This window comes from Marmota monax, unplaced genomic scaffold (genome assembly GCF_021218885.2).
Source record: "Marmota monax isolate L192 unplaced genomic scaffold, Marmota_monax_Labrador192_F-V1.1 WCK01_AAM20220418_F8-fsc00209, whole genome shotgun sequence".
NCBI classification, from domain to species: domain Eukaryota; kingdom Metazoa; phylum Chordata; class Mammalia; order Rodentia; family Sciuridae; genus Marmota; species Marmota monax.
Genome location: NW_026694493.1, coordinates 2631103 through 2655225, shown reverse-complemented (window position 1 = coordinate 2655225; position 24123 = coordinate 2631103). Strand labels below are relative to the sequence as shown.

Below are 24123 nucleotides of genomic sequence, written 5' to 3'. Positions count from 1 at the left end.
TATTAATACAACCACTTAGGGTCATTCTGTAATTGACTGAGCCCTGTTCAAAGACCTAATGACACAAAGATGCTATTTATCATTACCTTTCACTTCAGAAATTCATTGTCTAATTTGGACCATGAGGGATTTATTTTCATATACATAATTAATTTTCCTCCAGAACTGGCTTTTCTCCTTTTAGTTAGTCTGGGGTCTTTTTGATTTCCCCCTTTCTTTGGATGACATAACTAAACTAAATTGTGCTTTTCTCATGCAGGGCAGCCACTGATCACAATGTGGACAATACCACCGAAATGTTCAGGGAGTGGTTGAAAAACGTACAGAGACTCTATCACTACGTGGAGTGGAGGCCGATGGATGAACCCCAGTGAGTAATGAAAGCAAACCTCGAAAATTCATCGCCCTTCCTCCTGGGCAAGTTCTCCAGCCACTGGTGTTTCCAATCTTAAGGACACATGTAATTTTTCATTGTCTTTCATCTCTGTGTCCTAATTACAAACACCTGCCATTTCTTCCTTGGACAGATCTTCATAACTCCCTCTTCCTCTTTATTCCCACAGCTGCCAGCCAAGTTCAGGTTTTCGTTAGTTCATAAATAAATTACTGCATTGGCATGTATTTTTAAATATTGCTATTATTTATTGATATTTTGAGTATATACTTCTTATACTCGAGCACATCTTAGTTTTTTCACTTAGCATGTCTTGGCAATTATTACACTATAATAATTAAGGAGCTTCTTCATTTTTTAGTTGCATAGTATCCATTGTATGGAGATACCATAATTGTTTAGCTAATACCCTATTGATTGACATTTAGGTTATTTCTAATCCTTTTTTAAAAAATTTCCAATCTTAACCATAGCAATTGATTAATTGCTTCTGTCTCCAAGTCATTCAGACTGTCAGACCAAGTTCCTAAAACACAACAGAGTTGTCTCATTCTCTATTTTGGGGATTTCAGTGGATCTCAAGTGCCTATAGAACAAAGTTCAAACAGCTGAGTTTTCTATTTAAGAGTCCATAAAGTTAGTATGTTTTCTGCTTCTTCCCAAAAGAAATTCTACTTTATCCAGAATGTTCCTTTTATGTTCAACTCCCAAACTCTTGCTGACATCGGTCTTAGAAGTGTCTATTCTTCTTTGTAATTGGCTCTTATATGCTAAATTACATCTACTACAGAAACCTATTCCTAACTTTCCAGTTATTAAGATCTAGCTTTCCTTCAACAAATGGATTGCTTATTTTGTACATCATTCTTTTTGACTCAATGCAAGTAGCATTGTTAATTAATTATGCAACTTATATACTTTTTTCAAAAAAATTATAAGGTCTTTGGCAGGGGCTAGATCCCCTGCTAAACATTTTAAATCCCCCTATCCCCTGCCAATGCTATATTCTTGTCAGGCACTAAATTAATACTTTTTGGATGAATAAGTGAGTGAATAAGACCAATAATAAATGTACTTAAAACCTACTGTTGTAAATGCTCCTAAGACCACTACAATTCCACCTTAAGAAACTGTACAAACAGAACTGAATGAGTTGCCTGAATTTCTACCCAAGATGCTATTTATTGAAAGTCAAATTTGTATAACAACTATAATAAATGTCATTCTAGAACAAATTTGTTCTTTGTTCTCCTGGTCACTCCAATATTTAATATAGATCTCCCAAGTGTATGGTTTGTATATTAAACAAAATTTAAAAGTGAAGATTGAACACTATAAAAATTCTTAAACACCCATTTAAGGTTTCTTACAATGGCATTTGGCCTAATTTTTAAAAATTGCACAGAAAGACTTTGTGTGCTCATCTTGCATTCTGGTAATGTTCTCTGTAGCTGGATTTTGACTACACACATTGTATGCCAATATCAGAGTGAATTATATTAGCGAAGGCCTTATTCTTGGTAATGTATTCAGAAAAACAGGAATTCCACTGATTTTCATAGAAGCAGTAATTGGGGAAGACATTCGGGAGAACTCCTGTGCTAGACACAGTTTTATTAAATTTATTTGTATAGTTCCAGACTCTTTGTGACTTTTCAGCATCCATGTCCATAGCAGTTGAGAGCTTTCTGAAGGATTCCAACGGGGTACTGACCCACCTACTTGCCCTGTGGCCAGCGGGAAGTCTTGGCCTGGCTGTTCTGTGCATGCTGGTAGAAATCCCTGGGGCATGACATGTCTGCCCCATGATCTCACTTTACCTGGGATAAACTGATGTGCCAGCCTGTATGAAATCATTTACTGAGATTCCACCAAATAAACTCAACCTTTTGTTTTCCTGCCAAACTCATGTCTACACGGCAGCACATCCAAATTTATGTGATGGCAGGAGGTTGGAAAAAGTACCCAAGAACATGAACTTGGGGGTTCAGCTGCCTGGGTTTGAATTCTTATTGTGCCCTTATTAACTGTAACAGTGGATAAGTGACTTACCTATACCAGTACCCTTATCTGTGAAATGGGGAGAATATCAGGACTTACCTTCTATGGCTCTTATTAGAGCTCCCTGAAATATTTCATATAAAAACTCTGATGTTGTGTAAGCAGTTAGTTTTATCTCTCTTTGCTCCTGTTTCTTTGTGATATTGAGATGATAACTATAAAAATATCGCACTTCTAGGGTCGGTGGAAGATTAAACAACTTAGTAGATATAAAGATTTAGGACAAAACCTGGTTTTCAGCACTCAGTAATTATCAGCTATTATTATAATTCTTTTAGGTCTTATCCTGATGAAATTGGACCAAAGCACTGGCCAAGCTCCCGGTTTGCTCATGTCATGAAATTGCGACAGGCAGCTCTTCGAACTGCGAGGGAAAAATGGTCAGACTACATTCTGGTAAAAGCAGATGCCTGATTTCTTGACAACTGTTATCTAAAATATGTTCAAATCAGTTGTCCAAAAACTAGGACCATTGGAACAATCAAAACAGTCTTTTGGTGGGGGGCACTGCATCCCCCACTAAAAGTTGAAAGGGAAATTCTGGTAACTTAATATTGCAATACCTAGATTTCACTCAAACCCTCTCCTGATGTGCACAGCCAGGGAGTGAGTGAGCAAGAAGACTCCTGAACTCTTTAGTCTTTCATGTAACAGACTTAAGAAACTCTGAATCTTTTAGTTCATGAGGAATGCTGTAGGCAAAGCAATAGAAATCATCTTAACTTTTGGGAAGAATTCTCAGAGTAAGAGAAAATAATCATATACAAGGAGATTCGAATGAACACCTCCCAAATCATTCCCTTTTGTTTCTGAGTGATTGGGGAATGGAGTCTCTTCTTTGTTCTCCTTCTTGGTTGCTCCCAATTTTGTTGGCCTTTCCTGGGGACCTTCTCTCCGGGAAGAGGTCACCTCCCTTGCCTTAGGGCTTAGAGAGGTGTCCAAATGCTGGACTTGATAATTGGGAATCACTCTTCAGTGAACCTCTCAAGCTGCAGCCCTTCTCCCTGACAACAGCCTTTTTTTTCTCCACAAGTTCTTTGGGCAACTGTTTTCCAGAATAACATTAGGAATTATACTAATAAAGCAAAGCCAATATCGTTTTATTACATATATGAACGACTGTGAGTCTTAAAGGGGATGTCCATGTCCCCCGCAGGCCCTCAATCACTCCAAAAATCAGCCTAGGAATTTGTTACATACACTTTTAGCACAAAAATAGAAATTTTCATAGGAATTTTCCAGTTGCACCAGCCGTATTTCTTATATACCTGTTTAAACATCATTGAAATACACAAATGCCAAACTGTAGAATTTTTAGTAAATAGACTGTCACAAGAATAAATGCTTCTGACTGTTTATTTTTTAATTGTGGTGAAATATCCACAACACAAAGTCTATCCTTTTAGCCATTTTTAAGTGTACAATTCAGTGTGGTCATTTATATTTTATGGTAGAATCTACTACACTGTCTCTGTAAGTGAATGTGTGTGAACATGAACTTCAGCCAAGAATGCAAATCAGTGTGAACACCCACCTGTGCTAAGCAGCCTGGGCTATTTGGTTAGCCCAAATAAGGGTTGATACGATGTACTTAGAACGAAGAGTCCTCTGGTAGCATCAAAATAGCATTGGTAGATTTGTTCGGGGCCATTCTGGCATGACTGTAGAAAATTTAAATAGGTCTGCCCCTCTGTACCAAGAGTGGCACAGAGGCATGCTGGGATAGACACTCTCCCTACCCCGACTTGGGGATTTTTTTAAATTAATTTTTCCCATGAAACCAACATAAGAACATTATAGAAAACTTAAAAGAGTTTTTGAATGACTCTTTAAGCTGGGAGCTGTTAGTATCTTGTGCTTAAACCACTAAGCTGGGTATAAGTTGGGTCTGGGCCCAGTCTGGCAACTTCAGTTCATTGCTCGGCAGTTTATGCAGAGCTGAATACGTGGAAATTAGACTACACGTATTTTGACTGAGTGAAAGCCACCCAGCAGCCATGGGTTTCACTGAGGAGCATATGGCTCACTGCCCATTCCATATCTCATGATGCCCGGATGAGCTGGGTTATTCTAGAACCATTACTGAAAAGTACCTTTTCACCTGACGTGATCCTTCTCTTTCCCTAGTTCATAGACGTGGACAATTTCCTGACAAACCCACAGACCCTCAGCCTGATGATTGCAGAAAACAAAACCATCGTGGCCCCCATGCTGGAGTCCCGGGGCCTGTACTCTAACTTCTGGTGTGGAATCACCCCTCAGGCAAGTGTTTTGGTTAATGAGTTAAAGCTGTGGGCTTTACCAAGGCAGCAGTGGTGACAGCAGCCCCTTCTCCTGTCTCTTGTATCCTCCCTTGAAACACCATTGTGCGACTAGAGCAAGAGGTTTCGGGAAAGGAGGGGAAATCAGATCTAACGCAGCAACCCAATGGGCTCTTCTGTGCTAAATAATCATCAAGAAAATATCCAAAGAGCTTAGCCTCGGAAGCTTCAAATTAACCAGTAGAGGATGCAGGGATTTGCACTCTCTCTCCCCTAATTCAGGGATTTTTTTAAAATTAATTATTTCCCATTGCAAAATTAACATAAGAACACAATAGAAAAACTTAGAAATGGAAAAAAGTAAAACAACAATCAGAAACATAGAAACAATAAATATTCATCCCACCACTGCAATAACACAGAGATGGAAGCTTGTCTGTTTTTAATAACTCTATTCTCATCAAGTGGCTGTACTACAATTTACTCCTTCTTTCCCTTAGTTTGAGCAATGTTTAAGTTGTTGGCAACTTTTAGCTGTTCCAGTGAACATCATGAGGGATAGAAATTTTTCTGTGGTTAAGATTATTTTCTTAGAATAGCTTCTTAGAAGTAAAGTTACTGAGTCAAAGAGTGTAAACATTTTGTTGACCTTCTATATACGTTGTCCAATTTTTTTCTATAGAGATCTAAGGATGAAAACTAGTAAGGTATCTTGTTTTTCTATAATTCAAGTTAAAAAGACAAACTGAGTTTCCATCATTGTTTTTTTTAAATAGTAAAATCTTCAAAGGCTAGAGTTCTGGTGTGGTTAATGATGGGTGTTATACTTATTATTCTTTAGTTAATAAATTAGAGATATAGATGATCTAAGCAAATATATGTCAATGTAGAATAAAGAAGTGCTGATGGGAAAAATGTATGTTAAATGTGTCCTCCTGGATAGAAGGCTAAATTTTGTCTTTCTTTTATGTTTGTTTTCTTTTGGAGGAGGAAAGAGGCCAGCAGTGTGTTGATAAGTGTTTAATAACTGGCTTTCCAGGGAGAAAACTCTAGTTGGTGACATTTGCCAATTTTTATGATTTAAATACTCCCCCTTCCATACATATGACTTAATTTTTGTGTGTGTGTGTGTGGTACTGGGGATTTAACCCAGGGCCTCGTGCATGTGAGGTGAGCACTCTACCAACTGAGCTATATCCCCAGCCCCTTAAATATTGTTTTATTAAAGAAAGGGTTAATGAAACTGTAGTACAACCACTTAATGGCATAATTAATAAAAATAGAGTCATAAAGATACAGTTATTAAAATATGTAAAGCTGCTTGCTCTCTGAGGTGTTAACAGAGAGATGAGGATTATCATGCTTTTGTTTTTTTGCGGATTTCAAGCTACCAGCACATCAACTGGTTTGCAGAATTCCTGGATATTTACCAATTGGTACCTCCAGTGCACCGCTAGATGAGGCAGTCATTTTTTGTTGCAATTATTTCTGCTAGTTCTAAGAGATTTTGAGTGATTTTTATTATCCATATGTCTTTTAGGGAGGCAGGAAGTTCAATTTAATTTCTTGGGAGAAAATGTAATATTAGCTTCAACTCAGTTAATAATCTGCACTGTTTCATGCGGCAGAATCACTTCAGGGTGGTTTTTAATGAGTTATGCTTTGTCACCAGCTCCTAGGGGGATGGGGAGGAGGTTATCCCAGTGGCCACAGTCTATTATTCCCTTCAATTATTAAAAGCAAATAGGAGAAACATGCTCACTCATTTTGCATAGTAAAATCCAATTTCGTGCCACTTAGGGCAATTATAGCTTTCCTCAGTCTATTTTTGGCTTTCTGCATCCTATTCAGGCTTCTACTAGGGTAGGAACAGAAATGGCCAGTGACTTCATAAGCTCAAGGCAGGTCCTGGTCTCCAGAGCCTTTAAACATCCAAAACCAAATGACTCTGGTGTTGTCTGGCCAATGAACAGGGATTATTACCAATAAAATTCAATTTATGTGGAAAAGGAGACACAGCCATAGCCCCTGGCTCTCTGTGGGAGGCATATTAATCCTCCTTCTGTCTCTGCTTCCTTCCCCACCGTCCTCACTCCCGGGACATTCACTGATTCATCACTGTCATGAATTTTCCAAGCTTTCACTCTGAGAATATTGTTCCTAAGAAGGCTAGAACTTTATAGTTGACACTAGTCCTTAACCCTTTGAAGAACCATTGTTCCTTTCATCCTGTGGAAGGCGGCTTGTAGGTTGCAGGGTCAGGAAAACCCAAAGAGCAAAAGCACAGGCCACGGTCAAACAGCGAGGAGATGGTTCAGATGACCCCAAGCCCTGGGTTTGATCCCCAGCACCACAAAAGGAAGAAAGATTCTATTTAATGCATAGGAACTTGTGTACTCCACAGTATTGTGCTCCTAGAGTGCTGGCCTTGTGGAACTTGACACATTCTTCTGAGCCTACCATCACCTAGAACATATTTAAAAGTGCCTTTCAAAGCTTCCACTTACTTTTAAGTACGTTTCATTGACATGCATCTTCATCTTCCCTGGAGTAGACGTGAGCTTTCGTGGTAGTCAAGTTACAGTCAGTGCCATTGGCTTGTAGGCTCCTTGCCTCGATTCTGCACTCCAAAAGGGCCAAGACTGGGCTGTCTTATTTATCAAGTCTCCACCATTTCCCACAGCGTCTGCATTAGAGCAGGTGCTCAGTGGCTGATGAATGAACAGTTGAGTTTGGAGGGCAAACAAGCTGTATGAGGCGAACATTTCTCAACCTCAGTGTGTTCAAAACCACAGAGCAAGAAGATTGTTTGCCCTGTGGACTTGCACAGGAGGAAATTTCCAATGGTGGATCCCCCAAAATGTGGAACTGTCTAAACTTTGCCAGAATTTCAAAAAAAAAAAAAAAGTAACTGCATTGAGAGAAGACCCACTTTCGTATGTCTAAGTAATGCATATTTAGTTGAAAATATTAGCCGCAAGGTGATGAGCTCATTTTAATACTAGACAATGTTTGTTGATGCTTTCTTGATGCCGTGCATTATTTTAAACCCTTTCCAGTTCTATTTTACTTGATTGTTACAGAGAACCACATGGAGTAGATAAGATCGTCTCCCTATTTCAGACATAGGGACATAGGCCTAGCACATTTGAGTCACTTGATCCACACCCGTAGACATAGCGGCTAAACTCAGAAGTCTGACACGAGAGGCCGTGTGCTTCACGGCTATGCCCTGCCACCTCTTAATACCCACACTTCATGTTCAATCATTAGACAGCTTACAATACACCTTCACAAAGTTATTAAATCAAGAGATATACAGGAATAAAAATGATTTCTGACATGGAAGCCCTTCAAGTATTGCTTTACATATAGACTGCATTTCTTGAGCTCATTTGAAAATTCTTAGGCCAAGATAAGACGACTCTGACAACTTTGGGGATTTCTTTGATGCTAGCAGATGATGGGAAAGACAAGTCCTGGGATCAGAGAACACAGCCCGCCTATTTGCTTTTTTGCAGGGCTTCTATAAACGCACTCCAGACTACCTTCAGATTAGAGAATGGAAGAGGACGGGCTGCTTCCCTGTCCCCATGGTGCACTCCACCTTCCTAATCGACCTCAGGAAGGAGGCCTCTGACAGGCTGACCTTCTACCCCCCGCACCAAGACTACACCTGGACCTTTGATGACATCATCGTCTTTGCCTTCTCCAGCAGACAAGCAGGTACTGTTTGTGTTTGGTTTCACTAAACACTGCAAATGCCCAGCTCCCTTATCTTGTGCATCTTGTTAAAAACCCTCTTATTTCAATTAAAATAAATTAAAATGTCCTTTTCAGGAACTGTTAGAGGCAGTGAATTGCATGCAGTAACCTTATGCTGCTGTCCCTCTGAGCATGAAGGACCAAGAGCCAGGAATGGCCTCCACCCAGGAGCCCACTCTTGGTTGCTGAGTTGAGGGGAAGGCAGTGCTCACGGCATTGGGAGTCAGGGGAAGATGACTGGCGCTCTCTGGTGCTAACTGCTAATTATAGGAGTTCCTCTATTAACTGGGAAATTGTGATAGAGGCTCTAAACAACTCGGGCAGAGTTCCCAGACTCTAAGAATGGAATTTTATTTCTTCTCAAAAAAGTCTGAGCTGCTATTGTGATTCTGTTCCATGAAGTTTTCAGGGCCTCAGGCTCCTTTGATACTGCCTTTCCACCCTGCATGAGGCATCTTACTTGTAAGATCTAGGATGACTCACCGCTGTGGAGGCCCCAGCGATCAACGTGGAAACGGAGAGGGAGGACAAGCTCCATCTCTCCAAGGGCACAGTCCAGAGCTGAACAGAGCCTTCCATGTACATCTCCTCAGCCAGAACTTAGGAGGACAGCACCCAGCTGTGAGGGAGGCACAGAATGTCATCTGTATTCTATGCAGTCATGAGCCCCAGTTCTGTCACTCTAGGAAAAGGACAGAACAGATATTGGAGGCAATGGAGAGGCAAAGCTAAATAAGCATTTTGTGAATCACTGGGGAAGCATTTCCAAGAGAGTCTATGTGCTCTTTATTTTCTTTTTAATTTTTTACATTTTCACTTGTTATATATGACAGCAGAATGCATTACAATTCATATTACACATAGAGAGCACCATTTTTCATATCTCTGGTTGTACACAAAGTAGAGTCACACCATTCGTGTCTTCATACATGTACTTAGGGTTGGCGAGGATGTGGGGGAAAAGGCACACTCATACATTGCTGGTGGGACTGCAAATTGGTACAGCCAATATGGAAAGCAGTATAGAGAATCCTTGGAAAATGGAGAATGGAACCACCATTTGACCCAACTATCCCACTCCTCAATCTATAACCAGAGGACTTAAAAACAGCATACTGCAGGGACACAGCCTCATCAATGTTTATAGCAGCACAGTTCACAATAGCTAAAGTGTGGAACCAAGCAAGATGCCCTTTAGTAGATGAATGGATAAAGAAAATGTGGTGTATATAGACAAAGGAATATTATTCAGTATTAAAAGAGAATAAAATCTGTATGCTTTTTGAGAAAGACAAGTCAATAGGAAGGAAGGGTATTTTTCTTGTTTGACCTTCACATTGCAGTCTGGGAGGACATGATTCACAAAAACAGTTCAACGGGAAGATACCTAGCATTACTGAAGCAAAGCTTTATTACAACAATTCAGTCCTTCCTGAAAGAAGGCAGGGCCCATTATTAATGTGCCAGGAATGTGCCACTGAAACTTTTTATTTTTTGGCAAAAATGGATTTAGAAACTAAGAAGATGGTGAAATAAATCCACCGCAGCCACATAAATTAGGATGAAAGAGATTTTGCAAAGACCTGGGTAGTTGAGGAAGTTGCTGGAAGAGGAAAATGTTAATACGAGTTTAAGCTATAATTCACACATCACGCCATAGGTGTTCCACTCATTGGTCCCCTACTTTGATAGGAATAAAACTATTTGGCAAAAATGTGTAAGGCTGATTTTCCCACCGATTGCTAGAGCAATTTAGATACTTTGGCCCAGTGTATGCATTTTTTAGCCCTTCAGTCAGGAAAAAGCAATCCTTGGGTAGACTGGAAGTTGTCTTGAAGGTTCTTGTGTCCATGTTAATGGAAACTCCTTCTTGCATCTTGGTCTGTGATTTGCTTTGACTTCTCCAGGACAGAAGGCAGAGTCAGGGCCTTCCTGTTCCTTTGCCCCAGAACTTGAAGCAGGGATGTTCCAAGAAAGTGAGCTGTTGACAGTTACCATAATGGTCACTGCCTAACAGAGACCTCCTTTATAGCCACGTCACAGGGCATTATTGTGACATGTGCACTAAATTATCATGATATAATTTCTTCCACTGATACCCAGATGGTTGGGCTGGAAGAGTGACACAGGTTAGATAGGAATTTTTTATTCTGCCCTTTTCTTGACCTATTCACTAGGACTTGTTTATGCTTTATTGGTCCAACATCCCAAAGGCCTTTCCAGGACGTCGAAAGCAAGTATGGAAATTCAAAATTGTTTGGTGACTGGGGAGAAGAGAGATGGTGAAGGAAGGAGAGGGGAGCAACCCACCAGATTTTAATTTGGTGCCTAGAATTGTGTTCGACTGTTTGAGTTGGCCAGTTGAGATCTTTACATGTGACAGTATAACTAATAGATATGATGGTGGTGAATGCTGAGGGTCAGATTGGTGGTGCAGAGGCAAACGGGGTAGAAGTTGAGGCCAGAAAAAAATCAGTCATTTGGGGAAAATGAAAGATATTCCTGACAATCGTGTGGTTCCGAGGTAATATTTCACTGATCTTAAAGTATTTTCAGGAGCAACATGACTGAGCCTGGGAGTCACGTGCTACCCACAATATGTCTCTAGACTTTTCCTTTCTTGGGTCCAAAGCAAGGCACTTCCCCTCTCCCTCAAAAGAGTCCTGGTAAGAGATTGGCACTCTTTGGTTCTCACTCTCCTGAAGCTCCCTCGCTGGCGTGCCATGCATTGGAGCTTCATTGTATACGTGTGCAAAAGGAAGCAAATGGTCTTTCTGTGCCAGGCAGGACAGTTCAGCCACAAACCCTGGTCCTACATCGTTCACCTCAGATTATAGCCATTGTCACATGTGGGTGATGAGTGAGAGCCACAATCCAAGAGCTTTAGTGAGCTGGGCTTGGCTGCCTGTCCTGCCTAAGGAGACAGCGCAAGGTCATTGGCAAGCCTGTGTGGCTGCTCAGGCCAGGGTCAAGAGTTTACCTCCCATGTGGCCAGCAATCTAGACTCTGTCTCATGGCCACAGGAGCCATCCCTGGCGCCAGCCAGACATCTTCCAAATGTCTGCTGTGGGTCAAGAGGAGAATGACATGGGTGATGGGCAAGCAGATCTGTTCCCAGAACATCACTGGTGGTGATCAAAAGAGCCCCCTTATGTAGTGACAGCAGTCCTTCCTGATTAACAACTCCAACACGGAGCTTGTGAATCCTGGGTGGGTAGAAAGCACTTGGCTTTGGCCCTCGGGAATGAAAATTTGGTACAAAGGACTTACTGTGTAGCCTTGTACAAGTCAAGTCCCTGAGTCTGATTTTTCATCACCAAGGATAGAGATAATTATAGCACTCTGCATTATTAAGGTCCTATCTGTGTACAAGAAAAGGTTCAATATCTTTGTAAGGAGAGCAAAGTCCTTCGCCTCCAATATGATTTGCCTTTCATCTTCAAAGGGAAAATTGTCTTCCCCAGAGGCAGCGTTCACTGGGAGTACCAGATTCCTTCATAGACGTTATCTGATTATCAACAAGCTTCCTTTTATTTTTTTGGGAAAATCATAATTTTATCAAATCATCCATGCACACAGTTAAAAGAGTTCAGATCGTTACCTACAGTTTATTTAAAACTGCCCAGTCCCTTGTACCATTATCTTCTTCCTAAAGATAACTACTTTTAGCTCTTTTTACCTGATAGTATAATATCTTTATTCCAGTTGCTAAATAATGTGTTTGTGTTGCTCCTTCTTTATTTTTTGACTGTAGATATTTTCTACTGATTCTATTATAGAAGATAAGGGAGTTGGCTCTTTGCTGTCCTGTGCCCTCCACATGCAAACACATCCTTCTCATTTCCTGTCCTCTCAATGTGATTCTAGTTGGCCAGTGTTTCTGTTGTTGTAATCACAGGAGCATAACTTCAAGCTCAGGCATTTGCAGACTATGGCTAGTTGTCCTTTATCTAAATGAATAATTGCTTCTCTCTTTCTCTCTCCTTAGTTTTATTATTACTAATATAATAAAAAATTAATCACTCATTTTCTCAAACTCAGAATGTTCAGATTCATCAGCTGTTGCCCTTTTGCATGTCTGTGAAGATGTGTCTGTAACCTGAGAGGTGTCACAGTCATCTCTGTGGGACCCGTTTCTCTTGTACACTGATTCCCCTGGTTGTATCTGAAGTCTTCTTTCTTATGGGTTGAAGTCCTCCTCCTTCTTCTTGTCTTCCTCCTCTACTTACCTCTATTCTTCTTTCCACATCATCCAGTAACTTTCTGAGAAATTGAGATGGGAAGTAAATATTTTGAGACCTCACATGTATGAAATGCCTTTCTTGAACATTGACACTTGGTGAATAGCTTGGCAAGGTATCATAGCCCCGTTTGACGGAAGCTTTGGAAAGTTCGATGGTAAAATGGTCTGCCTAATTAAGGTAGAAAGGCAACCTAAATATTAAGTCTTTTTCTTCTGCTTCCTGAATTGATCAGGATTTACAGAAGGTGAATTTTGGTTTGATGTTCCCCAGAAGCATTCATGTGGGCAAACAGCAGAGCTAGTGAGTTCCCTTGGAGAAAGCAAGAGAAGTGACAGTTTTTGGTGGACCAGCCCTGACTGGAACCAGATTCAGTAAAGGTGGAGGAGAAAGGCCCCGTTCTTCTCAGTTCTTCTCTGTTAATGCCTTGAGGCAGCTTCATCTGACTTGGTAGGTGATACAGCTGACTGGTAGGAATTTTATTAACACAAAATAGAGAAGTCACTATGCAGATAATTCTTAGGAAAACATTGATGATTGTAGCAATTAACAAATCAGAAGTTTAGGCTCATGGACCAGAGCTTGGCAGACTCATCCTTTTAACTAAACAATCTTTTAATTAGCCAGGAGTATCCACTGCTGTATCATCTTGATTCCTGGATTCCTGTCTGTCTGGTTGAACACAGGTGCTTTATTCTCCTAGAATTCACCAGCTAGGACTGTGAAGACCAGTGTTGAGGAGGAAAGGGATCTGACGTATTGCTGGATTGTCACATTGCACGTTTTTAAAAGGACTCGAAGTGCAGGAACTCTTTCGTCCCTTATGAACTTCTTTTGGAAGTTTCATGCCTATCGGTTGACTCCAAATCCATGCCTGCTAAGGGAGGAAATAGAACCAAGGAGAATCATGGAGAATTTTAAATTTATTTTCTATTTTTTCACTTTTTGTATGCATAGATTTAGCTTTAATAATCTGCCTGCCTTACAGGATTTTCCTGTTTGCTTTCATATCAAATATGGATTTCATTCCTCATTTTCTTGTTATTTCCTGTCGATGGATTACAGTGTTCCACTCTGCTTTCTGGAATGGGAATTCTTTGCCTCCCTTTTGATCCCTTCATGCCTTCGGTGTTCATTTCAGACCATGAGTGTGCTTTTTCTCAGAGAGAAAAATCAATTTCCTCTGAGCTGAAGAATGGCCCAGGGTTTTTATATGAGCCCCCAATGCTGTGTTTTGCTTTTTTAATAAAAGAACATTTTTGAGGTCTACAGGCAGTACCCGAAACAACCCCTTGGTCAGTTTCAGTGTCAAACTCAGTGTCAGCCCAGTCGGGTCTCCTTTTCCGCAGCTGTCGCTAAGACGTGTGTTTTCTTACCGGGTGACTTTGTCCCTCTCTTGGACCCTCAGGTATCCAGATGTACCTCTGCAACAGAGAGCACTATGGCTACCTGCCCATCCCCTTGAAGGCCCACCAGACCCTGCAGGAGGACATCGAGAACCTCATCCACGTGCAGATAGAAGCCATGAGTAAGTGACGCAGAAGCCGGGCCAGTGGCCTTTGTTTCGTTGCCGCGGTGACCAAACGTCTTTCAGGCCTCGAGTTTCGTGGTCCTTGGTCTGCCTTGGCTGAAACATGGATAGCCATCTTTTCATTCATTCTTGAACTTTTCCTGTGTGAAATACGAATGTGACAAGGTCTTTGTCCTCAGGAGCTTCCTGTCCTGATGGAGCGAGCGAGCGAGGTATCCAAGGAAATACTTTTCACACATAGTAAGCGCTATCATAATGGTTTGTGGAATGAGTTTAAATCCTAACTTTGCTGTTTTCCAATTGTATGACTTTAGGCAAGTAATCGTCTTAGTTATCAAGTGGAGATAGGGGAGTTCCCAGGGTTTGGAGGAAGATTCATCATTATATATTAGGCTATGTCTAATATAATAACAATCATGACTTCAATTAGTAATAACTTATGATTTAACAGATGCCATGCAAAACATTTTTTTTGTACTATGTTGTCTCATTGATCCTCACAATTCAATGAAGGGAGTTTATTATCCCCATAATAAAAATGAAGAAATTGAAGGGCAGAGGCCTAAAGTAACTTGCCCTAAATCATTCTACTAAACAGATGACAGATTGAGCATTAAATTGGTCCTGCTGTCTCCAAATCTGTTTTCTTTAAACACATATTATCATTGTCTCTGGGTCTAGCAAGATGTTGGAATTGGTAAGCTCAAAAATCAGTAGTCAAATTTACTGTGTGATGTACAGTGGTGGCCAAAGGAGAAAGTAGCTGGTGCCCCAAGTCCCGGGGAGGATGCTGGGAATGGCTTCCCAAAGCCATCTTCTGTTATTCGTCACTGGACCTTAGAACGTGGACATGGGAGTTGTGGAGGAGGTTGGGAGTCACACTGGGAAGTGAGGCTGGAAAGTGGTCAGGAGCTCCGCCCGGGGGGCTGCTGATGATTTAGAAGGGGTTTGGACTTTTCCTGAAAGGAGGGGAGCTTTCTAAGGGATCTGAGGTTAGAAGTTTCAGGTTGAAATCTGGATTTAGGAAGGTCCCTCTAGTGTAAGAGAAGTTATGAATGGAGCATGGGTGGCAATGAGTGCTGCTCTCAGACCAGAGGCAAAAAGACCACTTTGTACATTGAATGGAAAACTGGGCAGAAGATGGTGAGGATCTAATCTGGAGCCATGGCAGTGGGCAATGGAGAGGAAGGAACAGAGAAGGAGAAATTAGGACATAGATGTGAAAGGTCTTAGCCAAGAGCTGAGTGTAGGTGGATGAGCAAAAAGAAAACTTCCAAGGCCTGATTGGGATGATTTTTAGGAATTTTAAATGAAATAAGGCATTTAGAATAAGAGAATTTTAAAAGGAAAAACCCACGAGTTTATTTTTAGGTCCATTGAATTGCTAGTGAAAATCTGTTTCCTACTCCCCTGCTCTCATAGGACAAATTCCTTTTTATCGTACTTTAGGACCTGGCATATCGCCCATCCCTCATAGACATGAGTAAGTATTTGTTGAATACTTAAAGGATTACTGAATGAATGATAGAACAAGGATTGGTTCATTGTGACGGTATGTCTTTAGGAATCTGGTTTGTGAATTTCTCTATTACGTACTGTTTCTGCCTCTTTCCCTGTGTTTCAAGCCCTAGAACACAAGGGTGGAAATCTCATTGTCTTATATCCAAAGTATCTAGCACAGAGCATGGTACACAAATATTTGCTGAATGTACAATCAGACAAGTGAACGTATGAATGAGCAAATGAATGAAGACTAAGTAGTCTAGTGCACTGACCCTGAAGCGAGAGGAATCAAACTGTTGAACCCAGACTCTGTCACTTATGCAGGGAGAATCCATTTCTCAGAGCTTTAGTTCCCTTGTCTATGAAGGGAGGATAATAACACCATGCAGGGTTGAAAGGAGCAAATAAAATGGTATGTTTCAACCCAATGAAATAATGAAGTGTAGCTTCACTTAGCACTTGGTAAAGTGCTGCCCCTGGTCATCCTGTTTCATGGCTGCCAGCCTTGACTCCCGAGATGTCAGCTCAGAGAGGGGCTGGCCAGACCTCACGTTCTCCTGTTCTCACCCACATGACTGAGCTGAGAAATTTCAGTACACAGAAATAGGAACTTTGCCAACAGGAATTTTAACGACACAGAATTCCTTTTCTCGCCAGGTAGAATTTATTTAAGAAGAACCTATAAAGTATAGCTTTTGTTATTGTTCTCCCTACATGTGCCAACTCTAATGCTAAGCATTTTATATATGACATTTTATTTCATTTTTTTTTTCAGTTCCAGGGATTTAACCTAGGGGCACTTAACCACTGATCCACATCCTCAGCCCTTTTTATTTTTTATTTTGATAAAGGGTCTTGCTAAGTTGCTTAGGGCCTTGCTAAGTTGCTGAGGCTAGCTTTGAACTTTCGATCTTCCTGCCTCAGCCTACCAAGTCATTGTAATTAAAGGCATGTGCCACCACACCTGGCCATTTTATTTAATTCTTGTAGTTACTTTCTCTGGTTTTGCTTTTGTTGAAATTTCACATTCTGAATTTTAAAATATAGAACATAATTGGAATAATAAGATGATTGGGAAACAAAGCTTTGAGGGTTTCATGCAGAAATATGGGCCAAAGACCCAAGGTGGTGAATAAAATGTTGGTAATGATGAAATCATACCTATCAAGTGTTCTCCTCTAAGGAAAGATGAACTAAACATTGAAAGCACTTTGCACAGTGTTTGGAACCAAATGGGCAGCGAAAACGGCTGCTGGCAGTGTTATTAGACTACACTCATTGGAGCATTAGAACGTGCATTTTTTGTGAACAAATATGGAATCCAAAACTGTAATGCATAACCCAGCCACTGGGATTACAGGTGTGAACCATTACGCTGGCTCCTGGTGGTTCTTAAGCTGAGCTTGGATAGGAGCGTGGCACTTAAACAGGAATATGGTTGAGAATGAGGAATATAGTGAGAACCCTCAGGGCACAGGGAACAGTGATCAGCCAAAGCATTTCCTCTGGAAAAGTTGACTTAAAACAGTAGAAGGAAATAAAGCTTGAAAGATGGCCGTGTCTTAATTGTTGAGGCAGAAAGCCTGTCCTATAGGGCCAGTGAAAGTTTTGGAAGACCGGGTCAAACTATAAGTATCTGCTGTGGCTGTGGCTCAGTGGCAGCTCACTTGTCTGGCATGTGTGAGGCACTGGGTTCGGTTCTCAGCACAGTATATACATAAAATAAAGGTTTATCAACAACTAAAAAAAATAAAAATAATTTTTAAAAAGCTGTAAGTATCTATTTGACACATACTTGAGTCCATAATTGCTCAAGATTCTGGGGTTTATACAGCAGTGAACAAATCAGGCAGAAGTCTCGCTACTGAGGAACTTATCTTCTAACTGGGAGAGATAGACAAGGCATTAAGGAAGCAGCCACATGAGTATTTGGGGGAACAGTGTTCCAAGCAGAAAGCACAGCACCTCTAAGGGCCGTTAGGGGAAAGCTGGTGGGTTCCAGGGACAAAAGACCAGCATGGTTGAGAACGAGGAGCTGGGTAGAGGGAGATGATCCTGGCTGAGATCTGAGCTGCATGATGAGAAAAGACAGATTTAAGATATTTTGGTAGTAGAGCCCTTCGGACTTAGAGGCCTGGGTGCAGTCTAGGTAGGAAATAAAGAGTGAAGAATGACTCCAGGGTTTGGGCCTGAGATGGGAAAGACTTGGGGAGGGAAGTGTTGGTCATGTGAGTTTAAGATATGTACTAGGTACCCATGTAGGGAAGTCAGAAGGTAGTTGGCTATGTGACTCTGGGACCGAGGGAAGAGGTTCCATCTAGAGGTGGACTTCCGAGAATCATCACCACAGGAAGGAATTTGAAGGCATGAAACAGTGCACACTCCTATAGTAAAAGAACATAGAAGAAGGACAGATCCCGGGGGAGTGGGAAAGACAAACCGCCAGAAAGCTGGGAAGGAACTCAGGAGTGATTCAAGACAGAGCCAAATGCTGCTGAGCAGTCAAGGAAAAGGACAAAGGATGGATCATGGATTCTGTCAAGGTAGAGGGTTGTGTGGAGCTTGACAGGAGCCTCTTCGGGGCAGTGATGGAGATGAGAGCCCCTGGAGCCGGCCGAAGAGAAGACAGAAAGGTGAGAAGCAGGGATCTTGCCTGGATGGCATGTTAGTCAGCTTTTGCATTGCTGTGACCTAAACACCTAAATACAAGAACAACACAGAGGAGGGAAGGCTTATTGGGGGCTCAGGGTTTCCGAGGTCTCAGTCCATAGACAGCCCACTCCATTGCTGTGGCCCAAGGGAGGCAGCACATTAGGAGGGAAGGTTCCAGCAGAGGAGCACTGCTCAGCTCATGGTGGGGTCAGGAGGTGGGAGAATAGGGAACTTGAGCCCTCCCAGGAAAGTCCCCAGTGACCCCCCTATGCATACAGTTACCACCCACTCAGTTCATTCAAACTAGGATGGGCTGAGTGTGTTACAGCTCTCACAATCCAATCAATTTAACCCTCTGAATATTCTTGCATTAATCCAGGAACTTTTGGGGGATGCCTCATATCCAAACCACAACGGATAAGAATAGAGAAATGGGTTGGGGCTGCTAGGAGGTGAGAGTATATCGTTGTTGTTTGTTTTGCTTTGCGTTTTGGTTTGGTTTCTTTTGTGTTATTTGTTGTGTTATGTAGGGATAGCACAGCATGTTTGTATGCTACTGAGAAGGGTCCAAGATAGAAGGGAAGCTTGATGGTGCCGAAGAGTAGATCATCGCAAGGTGGAAGTGCCTAAGAAAGCAAGGAGCTGTAACTCGAGACAGCACAAGTAGACACAAAAATGCTTCATCCCCTGCCGCAAATGGGAAGGTGAAATGCACAGGTGCACTTGCAATTTCGTGTGTGGACTTGAGGTGGAACAAAAAGGCAGATCTAATTGACTCTGAATTCTCTTGGTAATTGTGCAGTCATGAGCTAGAGAGCTGTTGGAGATTTGAGGAGGTTCAAGGTATAAAATAGATCTCTCAGAGACTGGGAGAGTAAATTTTCTGTAGAAGTATATTTGCATCATTTGCCAATTCCGCATCTGTCATTGTAACTTTGAAGTGACCTGGTCAGCACAGTGTATCCTGAGTATGTGGTGATGGGGTTTCATGAGGATCCAGCACTCCCCAGCTGGGACCTCCCCTCCTGAGGTGCTGCCTCACGTGGGCCCAGGATCTTGCCAGGTGAGATCAGTGGAAGGGAACTCAGGGTCTGTACAAGGAAATGCTCAGGGAGTTTTATAGACTACAGTCTCAGAGATCAGATCGAAAGGGTTTGAGTGGTGTGGGAATGGGTTATAACAACAACTAACACCTCTTAAAAACACAGTGCCTACCACTCTGCCTGTACTAACTAGTACATGTAACTGGCTCCTAATTAGTACATTAGGAGTTGTTCAGAGAATTTGGGAGAAGATTGGCAGGAGGCTAGATCTTGTAGAGGGGATAGATGTGAATAGATTATGAGGCACAGAGACTGTTCCTGCAAATCACAGCATGAAACAATAAGAAATCTCAGGTACCCATTCTCAGTACCAAAATCTTGAGACAACAGATCATCACATTAAGCTTACTAAGATTATTGGATCTGAAGTTGGATGGTCTAAAATTGAGTTCCAGCTCTGCTAATCACTCACTATCTAACCTTGGGCAAGTTCATATCTGTATTGGTCTCCCTTTGTTTACCTATACAAACAAACAACCACCACCAAAGAGTATAGATAAAATTACATGGTAGCTATGAAAACACTTAAACCATAAAGCACTTAAGTAATTGTTAAGTCCAAGAACAAAATTTGTACTTGAGGAAGATTATTTTGACAACTGTGTGCATAATGAGTCAGGATAGGCAGGCCTGAGAGTATGTTTGAAAAATATGGTCAAGGCCCCGAGCTGGGAGGACCACAGCATGGATGAAGTTCAGGAGAAACTAGAAAGAAGTGTTAGGATTTGACCAGGTGCGATCTCTGAGGTACTTTTCCAGACAAGACTGGTCTAAATGAACAGCTATAAGCATAGAACTGTGGCCACCAAGGATTAATGTGGAGTGGGGGTTAAGAGCTCAAGTGCAAGAGTCATTTCTTTGTTCAGATACCAACTCTATGAGCCCTGTGACCTCGGGCAAGTTATTTAAGCTTTTGTTTCCTTAACTGTAAAAATAGAGACTCGTACCTGTCACATAGGACATGTGAAGATTAGCTGAATGTGATTACTATACATGTCAAGAGGGCATCCCAGATCCCAGAGAGCCATACGATCTCCATAATGGCAGCTCTAATTATTTAGTCCTAGATCTTGAAACTATCCGAAAGCCAGTGAAGTCCATTGTCCTAAGTGGTGGTATAGGAGGCACTACTTCCAGGAAGGAATTCAATGTCAAGTTGAATAAGCTATGAATGATGGAGTCAGAAATGACCACAACAAAAGCTGGGACCTACTAACCTTCAAGTGTGATGTCAGCAAAGACATATCCTGCTCTCCCTTTAGTAAGTTTCTTAGGTCTGATTCTTTGGATCAAGTCCTGTGTCTCCCTATGGTTTTAGTGCCACCATCATTGATGAAATCCAGGCACACTCTTTTTTTTTTTCCCCCAACAGCCACTTACAGCTTTTGTAGAATACTTGTCCTGTAAATGTCCGTATTTGATGCCCATATTTGATGGTAAGAAAGTGACTGGAAGCAGCCTGAAGCCAGTGAGTGCCAACCGGAGACTAGTCGCCTAGAAAGGGTAATATAAAGTATAACTCAGGTCTAAGGCCAAGGAGGAAGACTTAGACCATTTCCACAGCATGACCAATAGGAAGGGGTTGTAACATTAAGTTTCTTTCTCTTCAAAACCTAACCCTGTACATTTGGACCCTGCATGTTGATTTTGAAGGAAACTGATAAGTAGTAGTGGAGCAGAAAGGATCAAGCTATTCTGAGCTGCTGTTGGAAAGAATAATACACCTGCCATGGACCCCCAGAAATGTGACTGTCAGGGTCAGGTTTGAAGTGATGAGACCAACTCCTGTGTTTGGCCAAGGAAAGCTGTCTCACTACCTTCTAGAATTTCACATGATTTGATCCTAAGTGAAACTGGCCATGGTTTCTCTTAGTACCTCGGTGAAGGGTAAGTTAAGCAGATCAGACCCTTTGCGCAGTATCTCAAGAAGGGCGGACTTGTGCTGGGCTGCCAAACTGTGCCCATATCTCTTTGACTTCAAGCAATGGTGGCTCATTTTCTGCTCATCAGAGTTGCAATCCTCCTGTCTTCCTGGGCAGCTGCTCTCCAGGTGTGGAACAATCCAGGCTCTGCAGATCTGTGCCTTCTCTGTCTTAACACATGCTGCTGCCATCCCTGGTGACACTGGGATGGGACAGGGAGGAGGATTTGGAGAGCCAAGCCAAGCAGCTGTCATCCAAACCTCCTCAGGAAGTCACATGGCCCTGACTAACTTCATGGGCAAGAAAGTGTATTCATTTCATGTGCCCAGAAGAGAGGAGAGAGGGTGCTGATGAGAGTAGTGATGGACATCACTCACAGATCTTTAAACAACCCAGTGATCAGCTCTCATTTCAAATTTTCTTTATCTCTTTAAGAAAAATCAAATTAGTGCTTTGAATTTGTACAAGACCAAAAAATCTTCAAGACCTTCTCAACCATTTCCTCTAAACCATTAAAGCATATAGCATATAAGAAGGCTTTTCTGAGGGTCAATAATCTTCCATCATCTCTGTACCCAGCCTGAGAGGTGAGCCGGCCCTTTGAGGCGAGATGGAGTTAAAACAGAAGCCCTTCTGTACACCTGTAGCTGCCCCTGCCTGGATGGGATAAAAGTAGTCCTAGGCTTTGACAATTTTAAAAAATGTACAGAAAAAGAACATTCTTCAGGGAGGATAAAACTAACCTATTTCTGAGCTCTTTCGCCATGGGCCACAGTAGGTAAAATAGTTAAGAGAATTTATTACATTATTGTGGTCATGCTTTGCATGCAGATCTATTTAAATTTTACAATCCAGCAAGAGATACATTTGTTATCCCAATTTTGCATGTGAAGAAACAGGCTTAGAGAGGTCTCATAACTCTCCTAGGCCCTCACTGGCTGGATCATCTGACTCCAGAACCCTCTCTCTTGGCCATTATGCTAACCTGCCTCCAAACCCAATTAAAGTAAGTCTTCAGGGATGTGGAGCAGATACTGCAATTTGCATATGCACAAGCGCCCTCACAACCAGTGCCTGACCCTCAGGCTTCCTGGAGAACTGCTGAGTGGTTGTCCCCTGCCCTGGGTGTCCAGGGTGATTCCAGCCCTGGTGATCAGGTGGGCAGATGGAATTCTGTTTTCTGACCCTTTCCCTAACAAAGCACTCCATGTGTTTCTTGTGTCTTCCAGTTGACCGTCCTCCCATGGAACCCTCCCAGTTTGTGTCAGTTGTCCCTAAATATCCAGACAAGATGGGATTTGATGAGGTAGGAAAGTGTCTCTGTGTGTGTACATGGGTGCAAATGTTTGTATGCTGGAACACAGCTGAGTGTGTGTCTGAGGGCCAGCAGGCTGGGCTGAAAATACCTTCCCACCCTCCCACGCTTGTTCCAGGCAGAGATGATGTCCCAGCCTGAGGGGCTGAGGGCTTGGGGAAAGTACTGAGTTTTTGTTATGCCCCATTCTTCCTCCAAAAGGAGGACTGTGGTAAAGTGAGTTGATCGTTCAGTCAGAAAGAAGTAACTAGTAGTGAAAGTGAATTCACCATGTTTTATCAACCGTCTTACCGAGGTTCAAGGGTAAGGTGAAGAGGACATATGGTTTAGCCATAGGAGGACATTCACTTCACTCTGCCATAGATGAGTGAGTGGAAACTATTCTGGAACACTTTATTTTCTGTCTGTCCTTCTTCCATGGAAAAAGGTTGGAGGACAGAATTGAGAGGACAGAGAAGGAGAGAGGAAACTTGTTCTAAAATTCTGCCTTTCCACAGGCAAGAACTTCAAAACAACATTCTGTGAAAAGAATAAGTTAGGACTAGGGGGGTGTGCAGCTCAGTGGTACAGCAGTGAGGCTCTGGGTTCAATACCCAGAACCATAAGAACAGAGAGAGAGACAGAGAAGGAGAGAGAGAGACAGAGAGGGAGAGAAAGAGAAGATACAGAGGTGCCTCTGTTGGCAATATGCACAAAAGACGCTTGACAAGGCCAGCACTGTGACTCCATGTCACTGACTCCTTCATGAGTCTCTTGCATGGCTTCTGTCATTCAGGAGGAGTCTAGAAGCTGGGACAGCTTCTCAAAAATCCACGAACTGAGACAGATTCTTCCATGAATTCTGGATATGCTTATTGGTCAACATCATGCTCTGTGCTGCTCAACGGAGGGAAATGTCATACTGCACTGTAACATGTACACATATGTACACATGTGCACATACATGTAACATACATGTGTGTTCCCAAAGTAGGTCCTCCTGCTGGCACCGAGAATTGGGATTTTTTCCATAAAATTGATTCAGAGCTAGTCTTCAGGAATGGGAATGAATGTTTCATGAATTCCAAATGCAAAGAGGAAGCAACATTCTGCTACTTCCATGGAGGGCAGAATGAGAAGAGATGGATTTAAGTGTAGTGAAATAGGACTAGACCCAGTTGTAGATAGTTTTCAAAAATGACCGGGGCTGCAGAAAACCTTGTTCTACCTCACACGCTGGCCCTGCTTCTGCGTGGTACTGGAGCCTTCCTTTCCTGTGACCCTTACCAGTGTCTTTACATAATTCATTTTTCCTCCTAAAATCACATTTCTGTAAGGACCCAAACTGTCCTTCTATAAGGACAAATAAAATGGGCCAAAACAAGATCTCACTCTG

The 24123-nt window shown here is 42.0% G+C and overlaps 1 protein-coding gene across 1 annotated transcript in view; it reads left to right on the top strand.

Moving 5' to 3' along the window:
• The window catches only part of Colgalt2 (collagen beta(1-O)galactosyltransferase 2), a 94745-nt gene that overhangs the window by 54916 nt on the left and 15706 nt on the right, over positions 1 to 24123 (top strand). Inside the window, exons 2-7 of the mRNA XM_046419514.2 lie at positions 260 to 370; positions 2734 to 2851; positions 4583 to 4717; positions 8238 to 8442; positions 14131 to 14250; positions 22663 to 22739. Coding sequence (XP_046275470.1) covers positions 260 to 370; positions 2734 to 2851; positions 4583 to 4717; positions 8238 to 8442; positions 14131 to 14250; positions 22663 to 22739 — 766 coding nt within the window. The remainder of the gene's footprint in view (positions 1 to 259; positions 371 to 2733; positions 2852 to 4582; positions 4718 to 8237; positions 8443 to 14130; positions 14251 to 22662; positions 22740 to 24123) is intronic.